The sequence below is a fragment of the Aphelocoma coerulescens genome, chromosome 13 (genome assembly GCF_041296385.1).
Source record: "Aphelocoma coerulescens isolate FSJ_1873_10779 chromosome 13, UR_Acoe_1.0, whole genome shotgun sequence".
NCBI classification, from domain to species: Eukaryota; Metazoa; Chordata; class Aves; order Passeriformes; family Corvidae; genus Aphelocoma; species Aphelocoma coerulescens.
In genome coordinates this window covers 12,345,122-12,363,280 of record NC_091027.1, presented here as the reverse complement: position 1 = coordinate 12,363,280, position 18,159 = coordinate 12,345,122, and the positions used below count along the sequence as shown (strand labels likewise).

General features: G+C 36.9%; 1 protein-coding gene across 5 annotated transcripts in view; it reads right to left on the bottom strand.

The window, feature by feature from the left end:
* The window catches only part of GABRA1 (gamma-aminobutyric acid type A receptor subunit alpha1), a 42,762-nt gene extending 24,804 nt beyond the window's left edge, over window positions 1-17,958 (bottom strand). For 2 of the 5 annotated variants that reach the window (XM_069029060.1, XM_069029064.1), the window contains exons 1-5: window positions 17,780-17,958; window positions 16,927-16,964; window positions 15,457-15,544; window positions 11,692-11,804; window positions 2,006-2,073 (exon numbers count right to left, since the gene is read on the bottom strand). In XM_069029060.1, coding sequence (XP_068885161.1) covers window positions 2,006-2,073; window positions 11,692-11,804; window positions 15,457-15,530 — 255 coding nt within the window. In that variant the 5' untranslated portion in view covers window positions 15,531-15,544; window positions 16,927-16,964; window positions 17,780-17,958. Of the gene's footprint in view, window positions 1-2,005; window positions 2,074-11,691; window positions 11,805-15,456; window positions 15,545-16,926; window positions 16,965-17,354; window positions 17,411-17,632; window positions 17,740-17,779 lie in introns of those variants that run through there. The other 3 variants (XM_069029061.1, XM_069029062.1, XM_069029063.1) reach the window with 3 other exon arrangements.
* Between the last annotated feature and the right edge of the window lie 201 nt (window positions 17,959-18,159).

The window sequence follows — 18,159 nt, the reverse complement described above, 5'->3', positions numbered from 1 at the left end:
TAAAATGCTTCTTATTCCAAATAATACATTTCAAAAAAATTCACAAAAATGACAGTTTTTATGAGAATAGCCAAATAGCTGTTGATCAGTTCAATCCACCATGTGAACATGCCTGAAAACCTGCAAAGTTCTTCCATAAAAACGTTTCATTTTAGAAAGTGCTTTTCTCCTGTTTAACTTTATTCACAAGTATAAGAACAAGCCAGGACAGTCTCTTTATAGAATAACAGGCTATGTCTATGCTGCTCTTAGAAGAGTGTATTGAGAGTGGGTAGGAAAACCACGCACTCCCTGATTTATCCATGGAAGTGCCTCACTGGCTCCCTGCAAACAGATGGCTGAAGTGTGCCAGCATCTCAGCGTGGCTGTGCTTTCCTTACACTCAGTGTGAGCTGGAAGAGGCCCTGGCCAGCCTCAGCCCCAGCCTGGGCTCAGACGTAGCACATCCTCCCTTTGCCTGCCAAAAACCGCTGCTTGTGCAGCCTCCCACACTCCACAGTTTGGGCTGCAACACAGGGGGAGTCTGGGGAGCCCTCAGCTGAGGATGCCTGCAACCAACCTGTCATATGCAGAGGACTTTCCACTAAGTGTACAGTGAAATTAATATAAACTCTGCATTCTGGTAAATTCTTTAATTTATCTTTCTGTCTCTGATTTCACACCTAGTTCCTCAAGCAAAAGATTTAACATGAGTAGGCTGCACATGTTACTTTTTATGGGAGGTGAGTAGGAGTTTTAGACTAAATACTTTTCTGTGAATTCTTTAGTTTTCAAAACATATGAACACTTGCCTCTGTGTTTCTTTGTCACACACTTTACTAAGAGGATGATGGGTTTTTTCTCCTGTTTAACTGACTGAAAAAGAGGAGCCAATGTGGTATGGGTATCATGGCATTGGTTGCAATTATAAATTTGACTGTAGTTTTATGAATGCTCTTTTCCAAGCAATCAAAAACTGGTGTCTTTTCAGAAAGTTCACTTAGAAAAATAAACTTGTCTTGTAAAAGTTACTTTTTCTGGTTTTCCATTCCTTAATATTGTTTTGATTAGTCAGAAACTTGTAATAACCTGGTGTTTAAGGCCTGTCTACATTTTTAGTTCAAATTAAGCAGCCGACAATTTTGTAGTAAGAAATGGTACTTGTTTCCTTTCCTCTAATTTTTTTTTTTCATCTTTCTTTTGGTAAGTGTATTTAGCTAAATGTAGCCAACTACAAGTTTGAACTGCTTTCATTTCTTCATTTAAATTAATAAGGATGTTTCTAGCATTCATACTAATACAGCATCCACCAGATACTGGTGGCTGCAGACCAGGCTTTCCCTCTCAGTAGCAACCTCCTTGTGCAAACCTCATTTATATGCAAAATTTTAAGTACCTCATCCGTATTTCTACACAACTCTTAATATCTCTTAAGACCAGGGCTCACAGCATCTTCATTCAGTTTTCTGAACTTCTCCATTCCCTGCAGTTATCTAGCAATTTATTTTAATATTCATTCCGTAAAGAAGTGACACTAATTCTCTCATTAATCTTCTCTTCTCTCTTTAGCAGCCAAGATCTAGGAAATTCACTTTCCATTGATCAGTAGCTTTTAATATAAAAATACAGGTTAGACTGTACAGATGTCATACCATAGGCGTGTTAATTGTGTTTTAAGATGATCTTTCTTGGCAAATTGGATCAGTGATGTGCCAGCAAGGACCTAAGCAATCACTCTCAGAAGAATACTGATCCAAACCCTAATGCATTTCATAATATATTATGTAGCAAATATAAAGTCTGTTAAAACATGTTATTAAAGTCGCTGAGGCTTCTAATTTCAGGGCACTTAAATGCAGGGACAACAGCAGGAATGGTAGCACATAAAAGCTGATGGCATTTTTGGATCAAGGGCTTAAAGAAAGCCCAGCCTTAAAAGGGATAAATAAGTTATTGCATAGATCTTTCATCCTCCAAATTAAAAAAAGAGAAAATGAGTGCTGTAGAAATATAGGCCATCACTTACCATATCATGGTCTGAAACAGGCCCAAAACTGGTGACGAAGATGTCAGTTTTCACTTCAGTTACACGCTCTGATGAAGCAGGAAATTAGGACAGTGAGTGACTATCAACAGTCTTCATTAGATCTAGCCACTACCAATTCTCACAATAAATAGAAAAATTACTGGCTTTGATTAGCCATTCTGAAATTGGTCTGCAATATGGGCCTGGTAATTCAATGCTTCTAGATGTAATTTCACAGTCAGTGTTGTCAGCAACAGTTTTTTTATTAGAGGTTTTCCACAGAACTTTTTGAGATGTAACAGTACAGCAGCTGCAGTTACGCTGTTGTGGAAATCTTTTCACTATTTGATAAATCATCTTGTCTGACACTATAACCAGTGCTCTATAATCTCACTGGGTACTCAGTTTCTGGGCAAACTAAAATAAGGTCTCTAATAATTAACCCTGGGCTTGCAAATTATGTATTTTGTATTGAGACACAAGAACATAGAAGAAAGAAAGAGAGAGAATACATTATGGTGTATACAAACATGAATATACTTTATTGGTATGAGTTAGAAATGGCTGTATTACCCTTTACTTCAATAAACAAAAAGGAGTTTAAACTTTTCCAAATAAACATCAGCTAAACTTCCCTACTGAACTAATCTGTGTAAATGTTTTTTGAAAGTGAGCTCTCCAGTCCTATAAGCCTCAATGATAGATTAGTATAAATAATACTTCAGAAATCTGTAACATGTACATAACACAGATTATATGTATATGCTGTATCATACAGCTGGACTCCTCTATGGTTTCCAGGATGTACATTTGCTCCATGGCACAATGCCTTTGGACATTTCAGAAGAAACTAGTGACTTTAGTGGTCACAGGTGTTGAGACACCTAAACTGGTGTTGACCTCAAGAAAGAGATCAAACATCTGACTTCTGTAGATGGACTGGCAAAAGAGCCTTTGAGAAAGACCCAGACTTCACCTCCCCCCTTCCTCTCCTCTCCCTCTACACACACACAGGATCAGTCACTTCTGAGCATACTGGTATTTTCTAGGGCACACATAGCAAAATATTCACCCAGGATGGCATATATCAAAATAACCCTGTTGAATTAAATATAGCTGCAGGGAGTAACACCACCTGGAGGCAGGAATCCAAGCAGTGTTGAGTGGAGCTAACCCCATCAGCTTTCCAAAGTTACAGTGACATAAGTCTGAATGCATTTACTGAATACATTTACTATTGTGATTCACAAGTCAGCATGGGGATTTTGGTAGAAGTTTCAAATGTGTGCATTTCTGAAATAACTTTCAAAAAATAAAAAAATTGAGCAATCTGGAATATTAAAAGTAATCCTAAAGAAAATACAATAGTACATGTATAGTAAGCAGACATGTAGCAGACAAATTTTTGCTTAGACTAATAAATATATATGTAGCTATTTGTATAATGTTATTTAAATATTGTAAAATAATTAATGAAACACCCCTAATTTAATACAACCCTCTGAATTCAAAAGACTTTGGCCTGCTTAAATATGATTTAATTCATCTGACAAGAAAATTTAGACTGAAAGGAAATAAAATAAGGAATCAGCATTAAGCAGCCAGTTACAATATACGTTTCTGTATCTGTGCAAAAGTTCTAATAAGAATCAGTGTTCCACAATGCTCATACAGGTCTTTCACTTTCATTCAAAAAAAGTGTGCAACTTCTAAATATATAAAAACAGAAAAGAGTTCATATAAATATCTAGTATAGATACAGTAAAATATAGGAGAGACAGAAAAAATCAAGAAGTAATATTAGATCTGGTTCTACTGTCAATCTAGAAATGCAGTGGATGACCCATATTCTGTTAATAAACTAATGCAAAAATTATGCAGTATCAAAATTAATCTTCAGGACTCATAAAAATGATGAAATTTCCAATTTATTATTCACAATCAAGGAAAGTAAAATACTGGGTTGTGGATGAACTGCTTAATATTATTTTTGTTCTTTATATCTGTGACTGAGACATGTACAAAGTACAGCGAGTATTGAGAAAAGTACTGGATAGGTGAAATTTCCTCCTTAGGTGTCCAGTTGAATTAATATGGGACCTCATTGTTGCTTACAAACTTTGAAATTGACAAAAGAAATTTCAGTATTTTCTTGACATCTAATTGTCTCTGGACTTAAAAAAGTTGATGGTGAGAATTTGACTTTCTGGAACTGAAAAAGGCATATGGTTGTTCAGAAATTACTTGGCTTGAGAGGAAATGATTCTGTCTTTCAACCCATCACTGTAACAAAAACTCAAGAGGCTATGGTCATGTATGAAATAGTGGGCAGAAAAAGGACATGGAGATTTCACAGGGTCCAGTAAAACTTTGCTGAATGGACTCCAGCTACCAAATCCAGCTGCCTTTTCTTAAGACTGAGAAACTGATACCATCCTGAAATCTATTGGCCTTTTAAATACTGAAAAGTGAATCTCAAATAGCTTTTATATCTTTCATCCTTCTTCCCCACCCCTCTGTCTTCTTTCCTCTGAGGCACTTTGGGAGAGAGAAGATTCTAGAAGCTCTTCAGACACAAAAGGATGATCCTTAAGAGTCCCAGCTCTAAGCAAGACTCTATTTAATATGATTCAGCTGGTTTGCCTTGCACAAACACAGAATATGCTCTTTGATTCAGCAGCATATCGTGTTGTGCTATCCTCACTTCTGGCTTTGGGAGACAGGTACTCATAGAAGAGAGGCTGAAGCTTAAGGAAATCACTTGAGGACACAAAATAGAGACTTAAGTCTTTTGCACCAAGAAGGAAGATTTCCAAGGTAGTGAAAAAATAAGCAATGCTTTTTATTTCTATATAATGTTGAAAATAATTTAAGTGGCATGTAAATCACATGAAAATTAGAAAATTCAGATTGTGAACTCAGAAGAGATTGTGTTATCTTCACACTGATTACAGTTTTGCAGTGCACCTAATCACTTCAAATGCAGATAAACCAATATACAAACCACCAATTTTTTTTTCCTTTGGTGTGTACTTCATTTTCAAGACCAATGAAAAAGTGTGTATCAACACAGAAAAAGATTAGCCACTCCAAAATCATATGGAAGTTTTGAAATTTTTGTTTACTGTTTTACTAATTAGATGATTCAACTGTGCTTTGTTAAGTGCTTCAGAAGTTGTGAGTCATTCCTGCACAGGACATGTGTTTACTGATACAGTTAGGATATATATTTAGAATCAAGGTTACCCATGTTAAATTTCCATCTGGATTATCATGGGAAGGCTTAAATTGTGCTTCAAATGCTCAGAATGCATTTTTCAGGAACCACAAATCCTGAGTTATATTCAAAACCTTCCCTGAGAACTAAAGTCTTAGTCGTTGACCAAAACAGGCGCACGTCAGGAGCTGGCTGGATTGCTGAAGAGAAATCTAGCAGTTCTAAAGATGCATTAAGTATGTCTCTTGATTATGATGTCTATCTCATGAACCAGTAGTAAGTAATGTAGAGATCTGTAGAACATGTAACTATTTAAGTAAGAAACCCTAAGGAAATTATTAATGACTTACTGGTTTTACTATAAGGCAGCCACAGGGTCCAAGTAGTTACTGAGCAGCAAAAAAAGCAGATGAATACCACACCCAGACACTCTGGAACACAGCTTTAGGCAATTGGTCCACATACAGCTACAAAAGCATCAGTCAACATCAACTACTGTAATTTTACTGTTCACAAATACCGTGTTTTGCTAATGATGCTAGACTCGCATAAACTCAAAATTAGTAACAACAAATATTTTGATTTAAACTCCCAGGGATCTCATTATTGCTAGAATTGTGACTGGATTATAAATTGAGAACAAAATAAGAAATAGAGATTTATTTAAGCAGCAGGAAATAAGCCTATTTATCAGGAGGGACCATACATTAACTGTTTTCCTTTATGACCTGTTGGTATTTGAGCACAAGGCTTATTTGAATTGCATGTTTTAGTGGTTTAAGGTAATTCCATTTTTTGGTAATGCAATTGTTCTTCTGTATGTCTTGTGTACGCTTGTGCTACAATTATTAATATGGAGGAGACTTTCTTCTGGCTTTGAACAAAAGGAATTTTGATACATTAGACTAATCAGCCCATCTGTGTCCTGTGAAGTGTTTTGATTGGAGAACCACAACAAATACACTCATAGGAATTTTGTGCTGCTGCTTTAGTAAGAGTAGAGACCAAAAGGGAGAAGAGGGAGCCATCCTGTGACCGCCCACTGCAGCCTGCGCTGGATTTACTGGGACTTGCACATGACAATTAACAGCTCAAAACTGTTAATATCCTACCTACTTGCTCATATCCTACCTACTTCCCTACTCCTTCATTAAATCAATTTTCCTAGGATTTTCTAACACTTTGTACAGTTGTCTTTACATTAGTGTGGTGCCTACAGAATGGAAAAAAAAGACCAAAATCAGCCCCTTCAGTTTTACAAAGTGTAGCATCTGGTCCTTTATTTACAGAATCATGTGTAGGGGGTTAGGTCTTTTCATTTAGAGGAGGAACACTTAAGTTTAATTTTTGGTTATGCATACAAGCAAAACCCTTATTTTCCCTAAACTTTATATTAGTTCAGATATGTCAAAATAAAATACAATTTCCATTTGGACCTCAATAACCAAGAGGAAATTTTATCATGTTTATGTGTAATGTTCTCATGCAACTGAATCTTAAAATTTAATTAACATAATACTGCGAGGTTCATTTTCCCATCCCTTCCACTCTGCAGAAGTAAAGAATTGCCTGAGATTGACTGATGTTCCACTTAAGGGCAGTCCCACTCAATTTTGATAAACATCACACAGGAGACATCAATAAATACCTTTTACTAATAGCATAAAATAAGTATAATTCTGTTCAATACTCAAGTTGATAATCTACTTGGGGTGATCTACTGGGCATTCAACCCAACAATAAAACCAAATTTAATTCAGGAAGATTCTGGTCTGTCAAATCAATCAAACCATTGTTGCTTGTTCTGTATTAACCTTTCTACTACAAAATCCCTCTCAAAGGGATAAGCCACATTTACCATTATTCTAATTAAAAAGGTCCCAGAGCATGTGGTATTCTTTAGTTTTAGGGAGAGGAGATGTGCTATGAAAACGTGAAAGTCTTAGAAAATCTGTAGCTGCCCCTGATCTCATGTTAATGAATCTCATCACCAAATACAACCTGCCCTAAGTAAGTCTTCCCTGTCTCCACTGTGGCACTTCAAATTTGCTGTGGTGGCAACCGAGGGATCATCTTTATGCCCCACATGAAGACAACACTGAACAAAAGGGAATGGCATATACATTTACCTGAGGAACCTATTTTTCCCACCCTTTTTCATTGCTCTTCAATTCTTTTAACTCCTACTCTAGACACAGCGCTTTACTAGGAGAGATCACTACACACTGAAGTGAAATTTTTTTTCTTATTTCACTCCTTCCCAGCACATTTGATCCTTCATTTTTTTCAGGACTGTGTATTGGAATAGAGATCAGCATCTTTATTATTTAAGCCATTTTAATCACTTCTAGTTCTACAGTCCAGGTAGTTCCCGCAGAAAATTATGCCATTACCTCAATGACTTCTCTTGGGTTTTTTCCCCTAATGTCTGACATGATTTCCTCTTTTCAGCTTCAATATGTTACTCTCTGCAAATGCTCCTCCTTGCTTTTTGTAAATGATTATCCTCTCATAGAGTCAATAGGTGTCCTCTAGTATGATTCACAACATTTTTACATTTATTTTGGAAATTCTATTTTCCATGCATAAATAACTAAATGTAACTACTTGTTCGTGTTTATGGATGGGTACAACAGATGCTATTTCCTAGCAGTGTCTGACTAAGTGACTAAGCCCACATACGAAGGAGGAAAAACAAGTAAATAACGTAATTTATATCAATAATTATTGATAAGAAATGCAAATGTGCTAATGCATAATATGGTGTTGCATGCTCTTTTAAAAAAGAATAAGATTGATTTTATCAATGATGTCTTTTTTTGAATAACAAGCACATTCAATCACTATAATTTTTCCCTGTAGGTCACCAACTCCGTTGTTTTATATTCTGGTTAATGAGAAATAATTCCTTCTTTCCCCCTTGTTTAATGGTAAAATGTTCAGAGTTTTTCATTTCATTTCAGATATGGCCTTATTGGGTTATCTGATGAATGATAATTTCCATTCCCATACTCTTTATGAAGCATATATGATTTTTAGTTTTCCCTTTGAAGTAATACCTCAGAAGAAGATATTAAAAAAGGCAAGGGTGGAGTTAATTTTAATCTATCACTTATTTTATGCATGCTCAAAGAGGGATTCAAAATTCAGCACCTCTAAATTTTTCATTATCTTAATGCTCCACCTTTTACCCTGGCTTTCTCATGAATACACGCTATAGCTCCTACAACGAATCTTTGTAATGAGATCTCTCCAGAACGTTGTTGGCTTCATGGCACCTCATCAGCTGCACTGGAATAGTTCTACCAAACAGTGAAACTGTTCACCACACTAACAGGATGCTTGCAAATTTGGAATTGAGAAATATCATGGTGTTTATTTCAAAAAAGGATTAATTTAGTCCTCTAAATAAGTAGAGCCAAAATCAAGATCAAACCCCTTTCACAATTCATTACAATTCTTCAGTAACAAAAGATACCTTTCATCACTGAATTCTTCATGCATACACATAATGGCAAGGAAGGAAAACCAAAAAATCTTACTGAAGAAATTCTATCATCTCCCTTTTATCCCATAGGTGAGAAAGAAATTGGTCTCGTTTCTGTTTCTGTTCATGCACACAATTTTGTTTCTGTAGGTGTAGAGATTTGTAAAAACTGCACTACAGGAGGAGAGGTCGTACCGGGATAACCAGAGTTTTCTGCAACGTGCCCTTTTCCTTAAGACAAAGTAACTGCACCACACACTGTTTTACCTCATCTACTTTATCTCAGAAGGCATAGAAAGAACAAAACAGACGTTTTGGATGATTGAAAAAGTGCTATAGTGCACTCAGTGATACACAGATTTACACTGTTCCTAACAGCATAACATTTATCAACATAATATATAAGGAGGCTGTCTGGTCTCTTAAATTCTCAAATAGCTACATTGCAGCTAATATGGAGGGAATGAGTTTTAGATCTAATTCTATATATCTAAAAATGCTGTAACATTGGTAGATTTCTTAACTTTTGCTTCAGAATGGATAAAGGCTGTGTTCTGATCAAAATATTTAACAAGAAACCATCACTTATGTTGGGAAGAAAAATGACACCACTGCTTTTCCATACATTTTAAAATTTCCAGTAACAAGTCATGATATCATGGAAAGCTATTGAACTTCCAGTTCCAAAACCCATGCTATATTTGATATATTGATTTAGATTTCTCACTGGATATTTTTATGCATGGAACATTCCATAATAATTTTCCCCATTATACCAAGGATCTAAATCAACTGTCACAATTGAGTCATCCTGAGGTGCTTCACTCATATTTAGATTTAAATACCTGAGGAAGAAGGTATTGAAGATGTGAATTTCCAAATTCCTGAGCACATCCTTTATTATAAGTTGCTACCAGGACTGAAAACTTCAGCCTAGGTATTTGTCTCTAGTTTTTGAGATCTATAATTTATATCTTTTGAGTAATGCCTTATACAATAGTTAAAAGAGTAAATCTGCTTCTTACTATACCTGATTTAAAACATTAATTTACTGCCCACAATTTAATCAGATGTGGAATTATTTTTTAAAGCCATGGTACTCTTATTTCTCATGTTCAAAGCTAACAAACATAAGAGAGAAATTTGCTGAACTGACACTGTGAAAATATAGTATACTGTGCAGGAGAAAAATTGTGATATTTGAGGTTCTTGGTTACAGGCAGGAACAGGCAACACAATTCAAAAAAGGAAGGATGCAAAGATTATTCAAACTTCTCTAACCTTTAAAGAAATTACTCAATTCTTCCTTCTCTCCAACCCATATTTCCCATCACTCACTATTGCTTTCAAAAGCCATACAAATTGCTATGTAACTTGTGAAGAGAATAATTTCCTTTCTGTCAAGAATAAATTTTAACTCGACCAGATGATTCTTTCATGAGTACACCTTTGAAGTCTGCATTCAGAAACATATAGATAAAGACACAGACATAAGAGTTTATACTGATGTGCTTAGTTCTCTAAATTGCAATCCAGAGAGTAAGAGAAAATCCTTTCCCTGCATCTCCCTTTGTTTTCTCTTCTAGTATCTGTTAAACAAATCAAAATAGCTATAAAACTCATATAGGAAATCATCATATGCTCAGATTTTCCTTGTAGACATGTACCAGACTCTACAAAGTTTACAGAGTCTCATTTATTTATTGTCTTCTGTGCTTTATTTACTGTGATAGAGTAGCTGACTGAACTCTACAGTTCCATTAAACAAAGAATAAAGGAGCATTTATCTACCCTAGGTCAAGGGTTCACAAGAAAGCAGGCAATAATACTGGTAGAAAAAAGTGAAAAATTACTCTTTTGTTGTATATTACCTAAAATTGCACACAAAGATTTACAGACCAAGACATTTTTTTATGTGTTAATTAATACTATTTAAACAGAATTTTATCTTTAGCCATTCCTCAAAATCAGTGAAGTCAATTTTTTGAGGAGCCTGGCTCACAATTCAATAACAGCTGCAAGATGGTAGCCTCAAACCACAGAATAACCTCACGCTTAATTACCTTCCATTTCATCCACAGGAGATGATATAAGAATTCTTAATGCAATAACCCCTTATATTGCAGTTCCTCCAAGAGTGATTAAAGGGAAACAATCTGAACTATATTTTTGTGGGGTTGCTCTGTTTATTTTACCTGAAGGGTCCAAAAGGGAAAAAAAAATCTGAAAGAAGTAAAGCCAACCTTTGCATGTACTGGCAAGACCAGATTTGTAGATTTGTGCTTGTCTGTTTAGAATTTCCATGTTTGTGAACAGTAAGCTTTTAAGATCCAATTTTGGGATTGTGTCACAGTAGAACAACTCAAAGAGTGAACACAGAGATGCTGATGAAGACCAGGCTCTGTAACAATGTTTTTATAAAGACATAATTGCTATGTGGTTTTATGCCTTTCTCAGGATTCAGCACCAAGTGCAGTAAAAAAAATGCATTTTTACCAAACTGTGAAGAAAAAAATGTTACAGAAACAAATCATTACATACCTAAGTAGAAAAGAAAATCTTAAAAACGTCTCTGAGACAATCTACTAGATTGTATCTAGATTGATACTTTCACTTTAAAAAAACCCAATTCATTTTATGAAAATAGTCATAGATATATGGGCTATTTAGGCCTCATTCATCAACTTGTCATTTGTCAGGTCACAGGTTGCATTTTTTTATCTTTTATTCTTTATACATTCAAAGTTTTACTACCCATTCAGCAGTCTTCTTGAATTGTGAACCATTTTCTTCTTTTAGGTACAAGTGTGAGAAAACCAAGTATGTGAGGCATGGCTTTGGGGGAAAAAAAAGCTGTGTATCAGCATTACTTTATGTATATATATAAACAGAATTTAAATAAGTGTATTATGGAAAAAATAATAATGTTTTAACTGATTTTTTTATCCAGCATGTAATACTGAAAATCATAATACAACACACCTCCCAGTCCTGGTCTCAAGCGGTTGTCGTAACCATCCAGAAGACGATCCAATATTCTGGTGAACACTGTGGTGTTGTCTTTAAGTTCATCTTGTGATGAGGTTTGTCCGTAGCTGAAATACACAACAGTTAACACTGAAAAACAGTAATCCACCAATAACCTTAGAAAATGGTAATTCCAAAATCCATTTAATCTCACTTATACTGGTTTATGGTCACATAACCTCCTCCATATAACAAGACTAGTGCTTTATAGAGTTCTTGCACGATTACATTTTCTCCTTAAATTATAAGTTTTTAAAAATCATAAAAAAATCAGTGCCCCTCTATAAATGGTGAGCAAGTAGAATGTTAGTTCCTTAATGTTTATCTCATTACTCCTTAATGTTTATAATGTGCTAATATGTGTTTTTCTCAGGAAAATGCTCGTTTGTCAGCAAAGATTAATGTGTTTAATTCATATTAGCTATAAATGGTTTGCATACAAAGAAAGATACAGTAATTTAGAACACTGAAAAGTACTGACAAAAATAGAGATATCTTCTTTTTAAATATAGAAGTAGATCGAGTGAGTGTGCATTTTCATAGATCGACATATAATTTTGCTTTTATTACTCATTTTTTGGTAGCAGTTATATTTGGAGGAATATCCCCATCTTTGCCTTTCAAATGCGTAACAAAACCATCTGTTGATATGAAAATCTCTCGTGTCTATAAAGCTTTCCTTAAAGATACCTATGTATGTCTCTAACTCAGTCAAAGGTCCTGAAATTTTACTTGAAGAAGGATAAAATTCAAACTCTTTGAACTCAGCTACCAAAATCTTAACTTCCATCAATACAAATCAGAATTAAATCCTTAGGTTTAAGGGTTTCTGTCTGCTGTAGATGACAGAAGAATCAACCTTTTTCTTAAATCTGAGACCTTTACCTAATACTCTGCCACAGATGATTTTTTTAATCATAGATTACACGATAGATTAAATCCTAACCCAGTAGAGGTTTTTCATTCATTGCTGGGAAGACTTCCATTACAAACAAGTGGAGTCATCAGGGCTAAAAGCTGTTTTTCAAAACATCATTTTGTTGCACACATTACTACTGAACTGGAGAAACAGTGCAGCACCAAAACTTCTCCTTAGGATCAGGTCTAGTGACAGAAGTAATTCTTCCACTGGTCAGCCTGTCTCCATTCAGAACATGGTTCTTGGTGCCCTGCCAGTCCTTCCTGCTCTAACCACCAAAGACTTTCTCAGGAGGAATATGATGTTACATTAAATGATCAGGTTCTGTTAAAAAAACTATGAAATTATTTTTCCGTGTGCTGCATCAGTCAGACATCCTTTGTGCATCCTACGCTTACATTCCACTTGGATCAAATATAGAGAGAAGGAGGAAGGATACCCTGAATATAGCTACTCTGGAAATGCTTCCAAGTTGATTTTGCAGCACAGGTTTAAGTATTTAACACTATAAATTTAAATCAGTTTCAGCACTGACATCCACAGAAGTTTTAATTATTTTTGGTTTATTTCCATAGGGTGCGATATTTTAATGCATATAAATCACTATTTCCAATTAAAAGGCAAAATCCCTAACAGTTAAAAAAAATACTATGAATTTCCTCTAACCGTATCATACAACTTCACTTAATAAAAAAATAAGTTGATTTATATTTATTGATCATACGTACAGTTGAATTTCAAGTCACACATATTAATTTTTTTTATGATTCCTCTGTTACCAAATAACAAGTTCTCCTGCTGTCTGTAGCCAGCATTTTATCTTTTAAAGGATCTTTCCTCATAAAGCTTCCCCAGAATTTCAACACAGGACCTTCAGTGGATTAAATTTTATATTAACACTCATTGTCAGAAAAAAAAGCTGCTCTTTATACATATCTCAAGGATATCAGAAGGTCATCAGTATTAAGGTGGAAAAAGGACGGAAAAACACTTCAGAATATTAATGGTAAATAAATGAGTATGTTTGTGAGGAGGCATCAGGAAGATGGGCTGGAGGCAGGGCAGTTGGATACTGTGCACCACTTCCATGCTGGGAGTCACATTTGTCAGTGCCCTCACCTGTTCTTCCCACCATTTTAACAAAGGTAAAAAGCACCATGAGGGCTGGGTTTAATTGGCATATGGTCACAACAGGAAGATTCTGAACATTTATGCACATGTGGGGTAGACTAACTCCAGAGTGATTGTGAATTTTCATTCAAACCACGTATTAAAATAGTCCTATTGCTGGGCTTTTTTATGATAAAAAGAGTGACACGGGAAGACTGTCTTTCTGTATCTCAGACACTTTATCTAATTTATCAATTGTTTTTTATCATAAAGCATTCACAGCACTCCAGAGGGAAAGCAAGGCAACTAGCTATGACAAAATGGCTTTAAACCCACATCTGCTTCTTGTAAGGTGTGTACATTTTGAGGAAAATATGACTGTATGCAATTGTGTTTTCACATTAAACCCCAGTCTCATAAAAAACTGTGCAGGGACTCCATCTACAGGTCATTATAATCCTGACACACCATCGGATTTTTAAACTCTGGTCCAGTGTGTTTTAATTCTCACATTAAGAATGCACGTGCACCCATTACAGCTATGATAAATATCTGTGCATAGATATCACTAACAACCTGCACATCTATAGAATAAACATGTTTTCAAAAAATTCTCTAGCTAGGTCAGATGAAGTGCTTCAGGAAGACTTCAAATCTTGTCTTTAATATATTATAAAAATAAATGTATTGTTTCTGAAACATTATTCAATACAGCAGCTGTTACATGAATCAGCCACTCCACAAAAATTTAAAATCTTCAAGGCAGTAAGAAAATAAGTTCCTCTAGAACTATGAATGCATAAGAAGACAAGACTAACCGTGGAGATCAAGGCACAAATAGATCTTTTAGGGATCACTATTGACAACAACAACAGTCTACTGCTTTCTGGTCATTAGGTAACATCATTTTTCAAGCATATTAAATGTGTTTTATAATACAAAAATACATCTGAGAGTCTTCTTAAATGTCTTCACTGAATTTTGAATTAGAGACAGTACTTCAAGCATACCTCAAACTGCTTTATAGTCTTTAGTTAGGCTACTAGTTGTTTGATGAGGTGTTTTATGATTACAAATTGTTCTTTAATTAACGTTATTTTTAGATTATTATTTCAACAAATATTCCACAAATACAAGTGCAGAATGGTCTTTCAAACATAACTGTCATGGGCTTTGAGCTTACAAATTCTTCTTCATGCAAGCAGTCTCCCTTCACCAGGAAGGTCTACTTCAGATTTTCAATGCAACCACTAAAAAAGCACACAATCCCGACCACCAAAGAAGTGAAATTATGCCTCTGCTTGCAGGCACAATAAAGTTACTAACAGCATTTACATGAGATTTTAAAAAACCCTTCAGTATACTTTTTTTCCCTCTGAAGAAACTTGTATTTCTGAATAGTCATTACATAAGAACAGAAAAAAATTGCACAGGTTTTTAAGAGTTACTTTAGTTTCAATTTGTTTCAGAAAGCTTTTGCTTTATTTTTTCACCGTATTGAGCAAAAAAGTTTCATGCAAACAAATTGTAGTTTCCTTTTAAACTTCCCTTACATTTAGCTGGGACTTGAACAGGGATTAACTTCCCCCAATACACTTAGTGGTAGTGCAGCCCATGCAGAATTTGTTTTATGCTGCTACACTAAATTAAAGGTTCCTAAAATATTAAAACATTTAAAAATATCTCCCCACCTTCTTTCAGTCAGTGCATTCAGGAGAAGGCTCCAGGCCCAGAGGCAGTCACAAAGCACCAGGAATCCCTTCATGGTGGACTCTGGAACTAGAAGGAAAATAACCATTAACATCCCCCCCATTAAAACAGGTATTAGGGAAAAAAAACCTGACATTGGAAACTTCTGCAGAATAATTTGATGTCAGGCAATGACCTCACAACAGTAGAGCTCATGGCATTCAGAATAAGGGTGCACGGCCTTGGTTATTCTCCTGGTTACCTTTTCCTTTTAGACCCAGAGACTGAGGATGAGGTTTATTTTGTGGTAAGGGTGTATTCTTTTTGCATTATTATTGAACTTTAACAAAAACAATTACATGTAAAAGCTGCTGTCCCCAAACCCTGTGGCAATTCTTACTCAGTTTCCCCCTGTGCTGACAATGTGTCAAGGCACTTCCATAGCATTTCCAGATAACCAAATGTAATTGGTTTTTTGTTTGACTTGAACAGCCTGAGCCCTTCCTAACCTCTGGGAAGGTGTCAGTATATGGTAGTGTGACTGAGGAAAGTGATGCTTTCCTCACAGCCACTGCTTTGCTTTGGTGTGACCGAAACAACTTTCTTTACAGATACAACAATCCTCCTCTTCCCTGAAATACAGCATCAGAAAAGGACTAAAATGAGCAGATTCTAGCTCTGTGATCTGCTGCTACATAGGCACTCTTTAGGGCTAAAGGGCACAATTAGTAATGAAACCATGTGCTGACAACATACACATCATCTCCTAAATCTCTACCAGTCTCTGAATGCTGCTAGGAAATGTTTTTGCATTAGCAGCCTTTTCCTCCTCTCCAAGAATTTTCTGTACTCTCTCCAGACTTCACTGACTTACTCTCAGTTTACCTTTGAGTAAAAAGTAACACAACTCAGAAAGTTTCTTCTGCTTTCTAATAAACCATAAAATAGAAAGTTAGGTGATATTTGTGGAATCAGTGTGGCAGATTCAACTAATTGCCCAGGAGAGGTTGCAGGTCCCTTTATATATCAATTAAATGTGTGCTGGGATACAGTCGATTTTTAGGATTCATTACATTAAATAAGGTTAACAAATATGAAGCCTGCATTTTCCCCCAACAGTGAATTGGAGGGTTTTTACGCACCTGAGAAAATGAAGCACTGTACATACAAATGTTATTGTAGCTTTAAATAAAGCTCCCCCAATTCACTGTGCACTCTCAGGGACAATTTAAATCAATAAAATACCGTTACAAAGTGGTATGTAAGCAATGAGATATAATTAATGCCTTTATAGCCAAATGATCATCAGATAAGCATTGAATGGAGCTGAGCTAATCTAACTGGATAGGAAGGAGCTGGATGTGGCAGGAAAGCGTGGATAAAGATATTCAGGGACGAGACTGCATCTTAACTTGCTCTGTAATCAGCCCCCTTACATAGGGAAAGACAACATCAGTGGCTTCAAAAATCACCTTCTCTCGGTCCTGCCAACTTCTGCCTTTGCAAAAGGCTCCTCGGGATAAAGAAAGGAAAGTGAATTATTCTGAACTATTTTGATCTGTTGAGCTCCACGCTCGCCCCCCTCCTCCCAACACCACCCCCTGCTTCGATAAACCCATCCAGGCACTATAAATCCCGAAGAAGGAAAGTTTCTTGCAGCTGGAAAAAGCAGATGTTAACTAAGACTTTAAATGAGCGTTAAAGCCCAACAGCCCCCGGCCTCCCCCACCCGCTCTGCCTGACAAACCAGCGCCGGTTTTCCCATTCAAAATGGGAGCAAGAGCTCGGTTCTGGGAGCGTTTCAGCAGCGCCCACTGAAGAAAAAAAAAAAAAAAAAAATGGGGGGGGGGGGGATAATTAAAAACAAAATCAGGGGCAAAATGTGGGCATTTTGACTCACGGTGAGAGATTGAGAGATTTGCTCCTCTCTGAGGCTCAAATTGAGACTTGTTTTCCTCCCGGCATTTCAACTTTGCATCCCCCTGCCCGGAGCAGCCACCCCTCCCACCGCGCCCGCGGGAAGGAAAAACCCAAACCCAAAACCTTTCTGCGAGGGACCAGCGGAAATCAGTCGGCGCTAAAAAATAAATAAATAAGATAATTGACAATGCCCATCGATCGCTGCGGATTTTCAAGCTGGAGGGATAGGGGGAAAAAACCACCCCGACCCGGCGGTACCTGCAGAAAGAGGGGAGAGGAGCCGCCCGCGCGCGGAGACGCGGTGCCTGCAGCCGGGAGCACCCGGAGGGGTGCGGATATGTGTCCGTGTGTGTCCGTGTGTGCCCGCGCGCGCGTCCGGGGGTGCGAGCTAACAGCCGCCCTTACCGGAGCCCTCGGGCGCGGGTCCGCGGCGCCGCTGCCCGGCGCTGCCCTGCCGGGTGCCCGCCCGCCGGCGCGGAGGCTGCGCGGCTCCGGCTCCGTCGCTCACTCCGCCTCGGCCATCGCCGCCGCTGCTCCGCTCCTCCGGGCTCAGCACCCAAATTTCGCTTCCCAGTATTCCGACCGCTGCTACACAACAAAAGCTTTCTCTTTATCAAGACAGTAGTAATACGTCCCAGGGTAAACCGGATGTGAAATAGGCTGTGACTTCATGCCAGAGAGATTTTATTTTAGAAAGGAAGGTGGTACCAAGCTCTCATCTAGAGACCAATCCGCCCATTTTTTATATGCAGCACAATTTAACTTCCAGTGCTCTCGCCCTAATC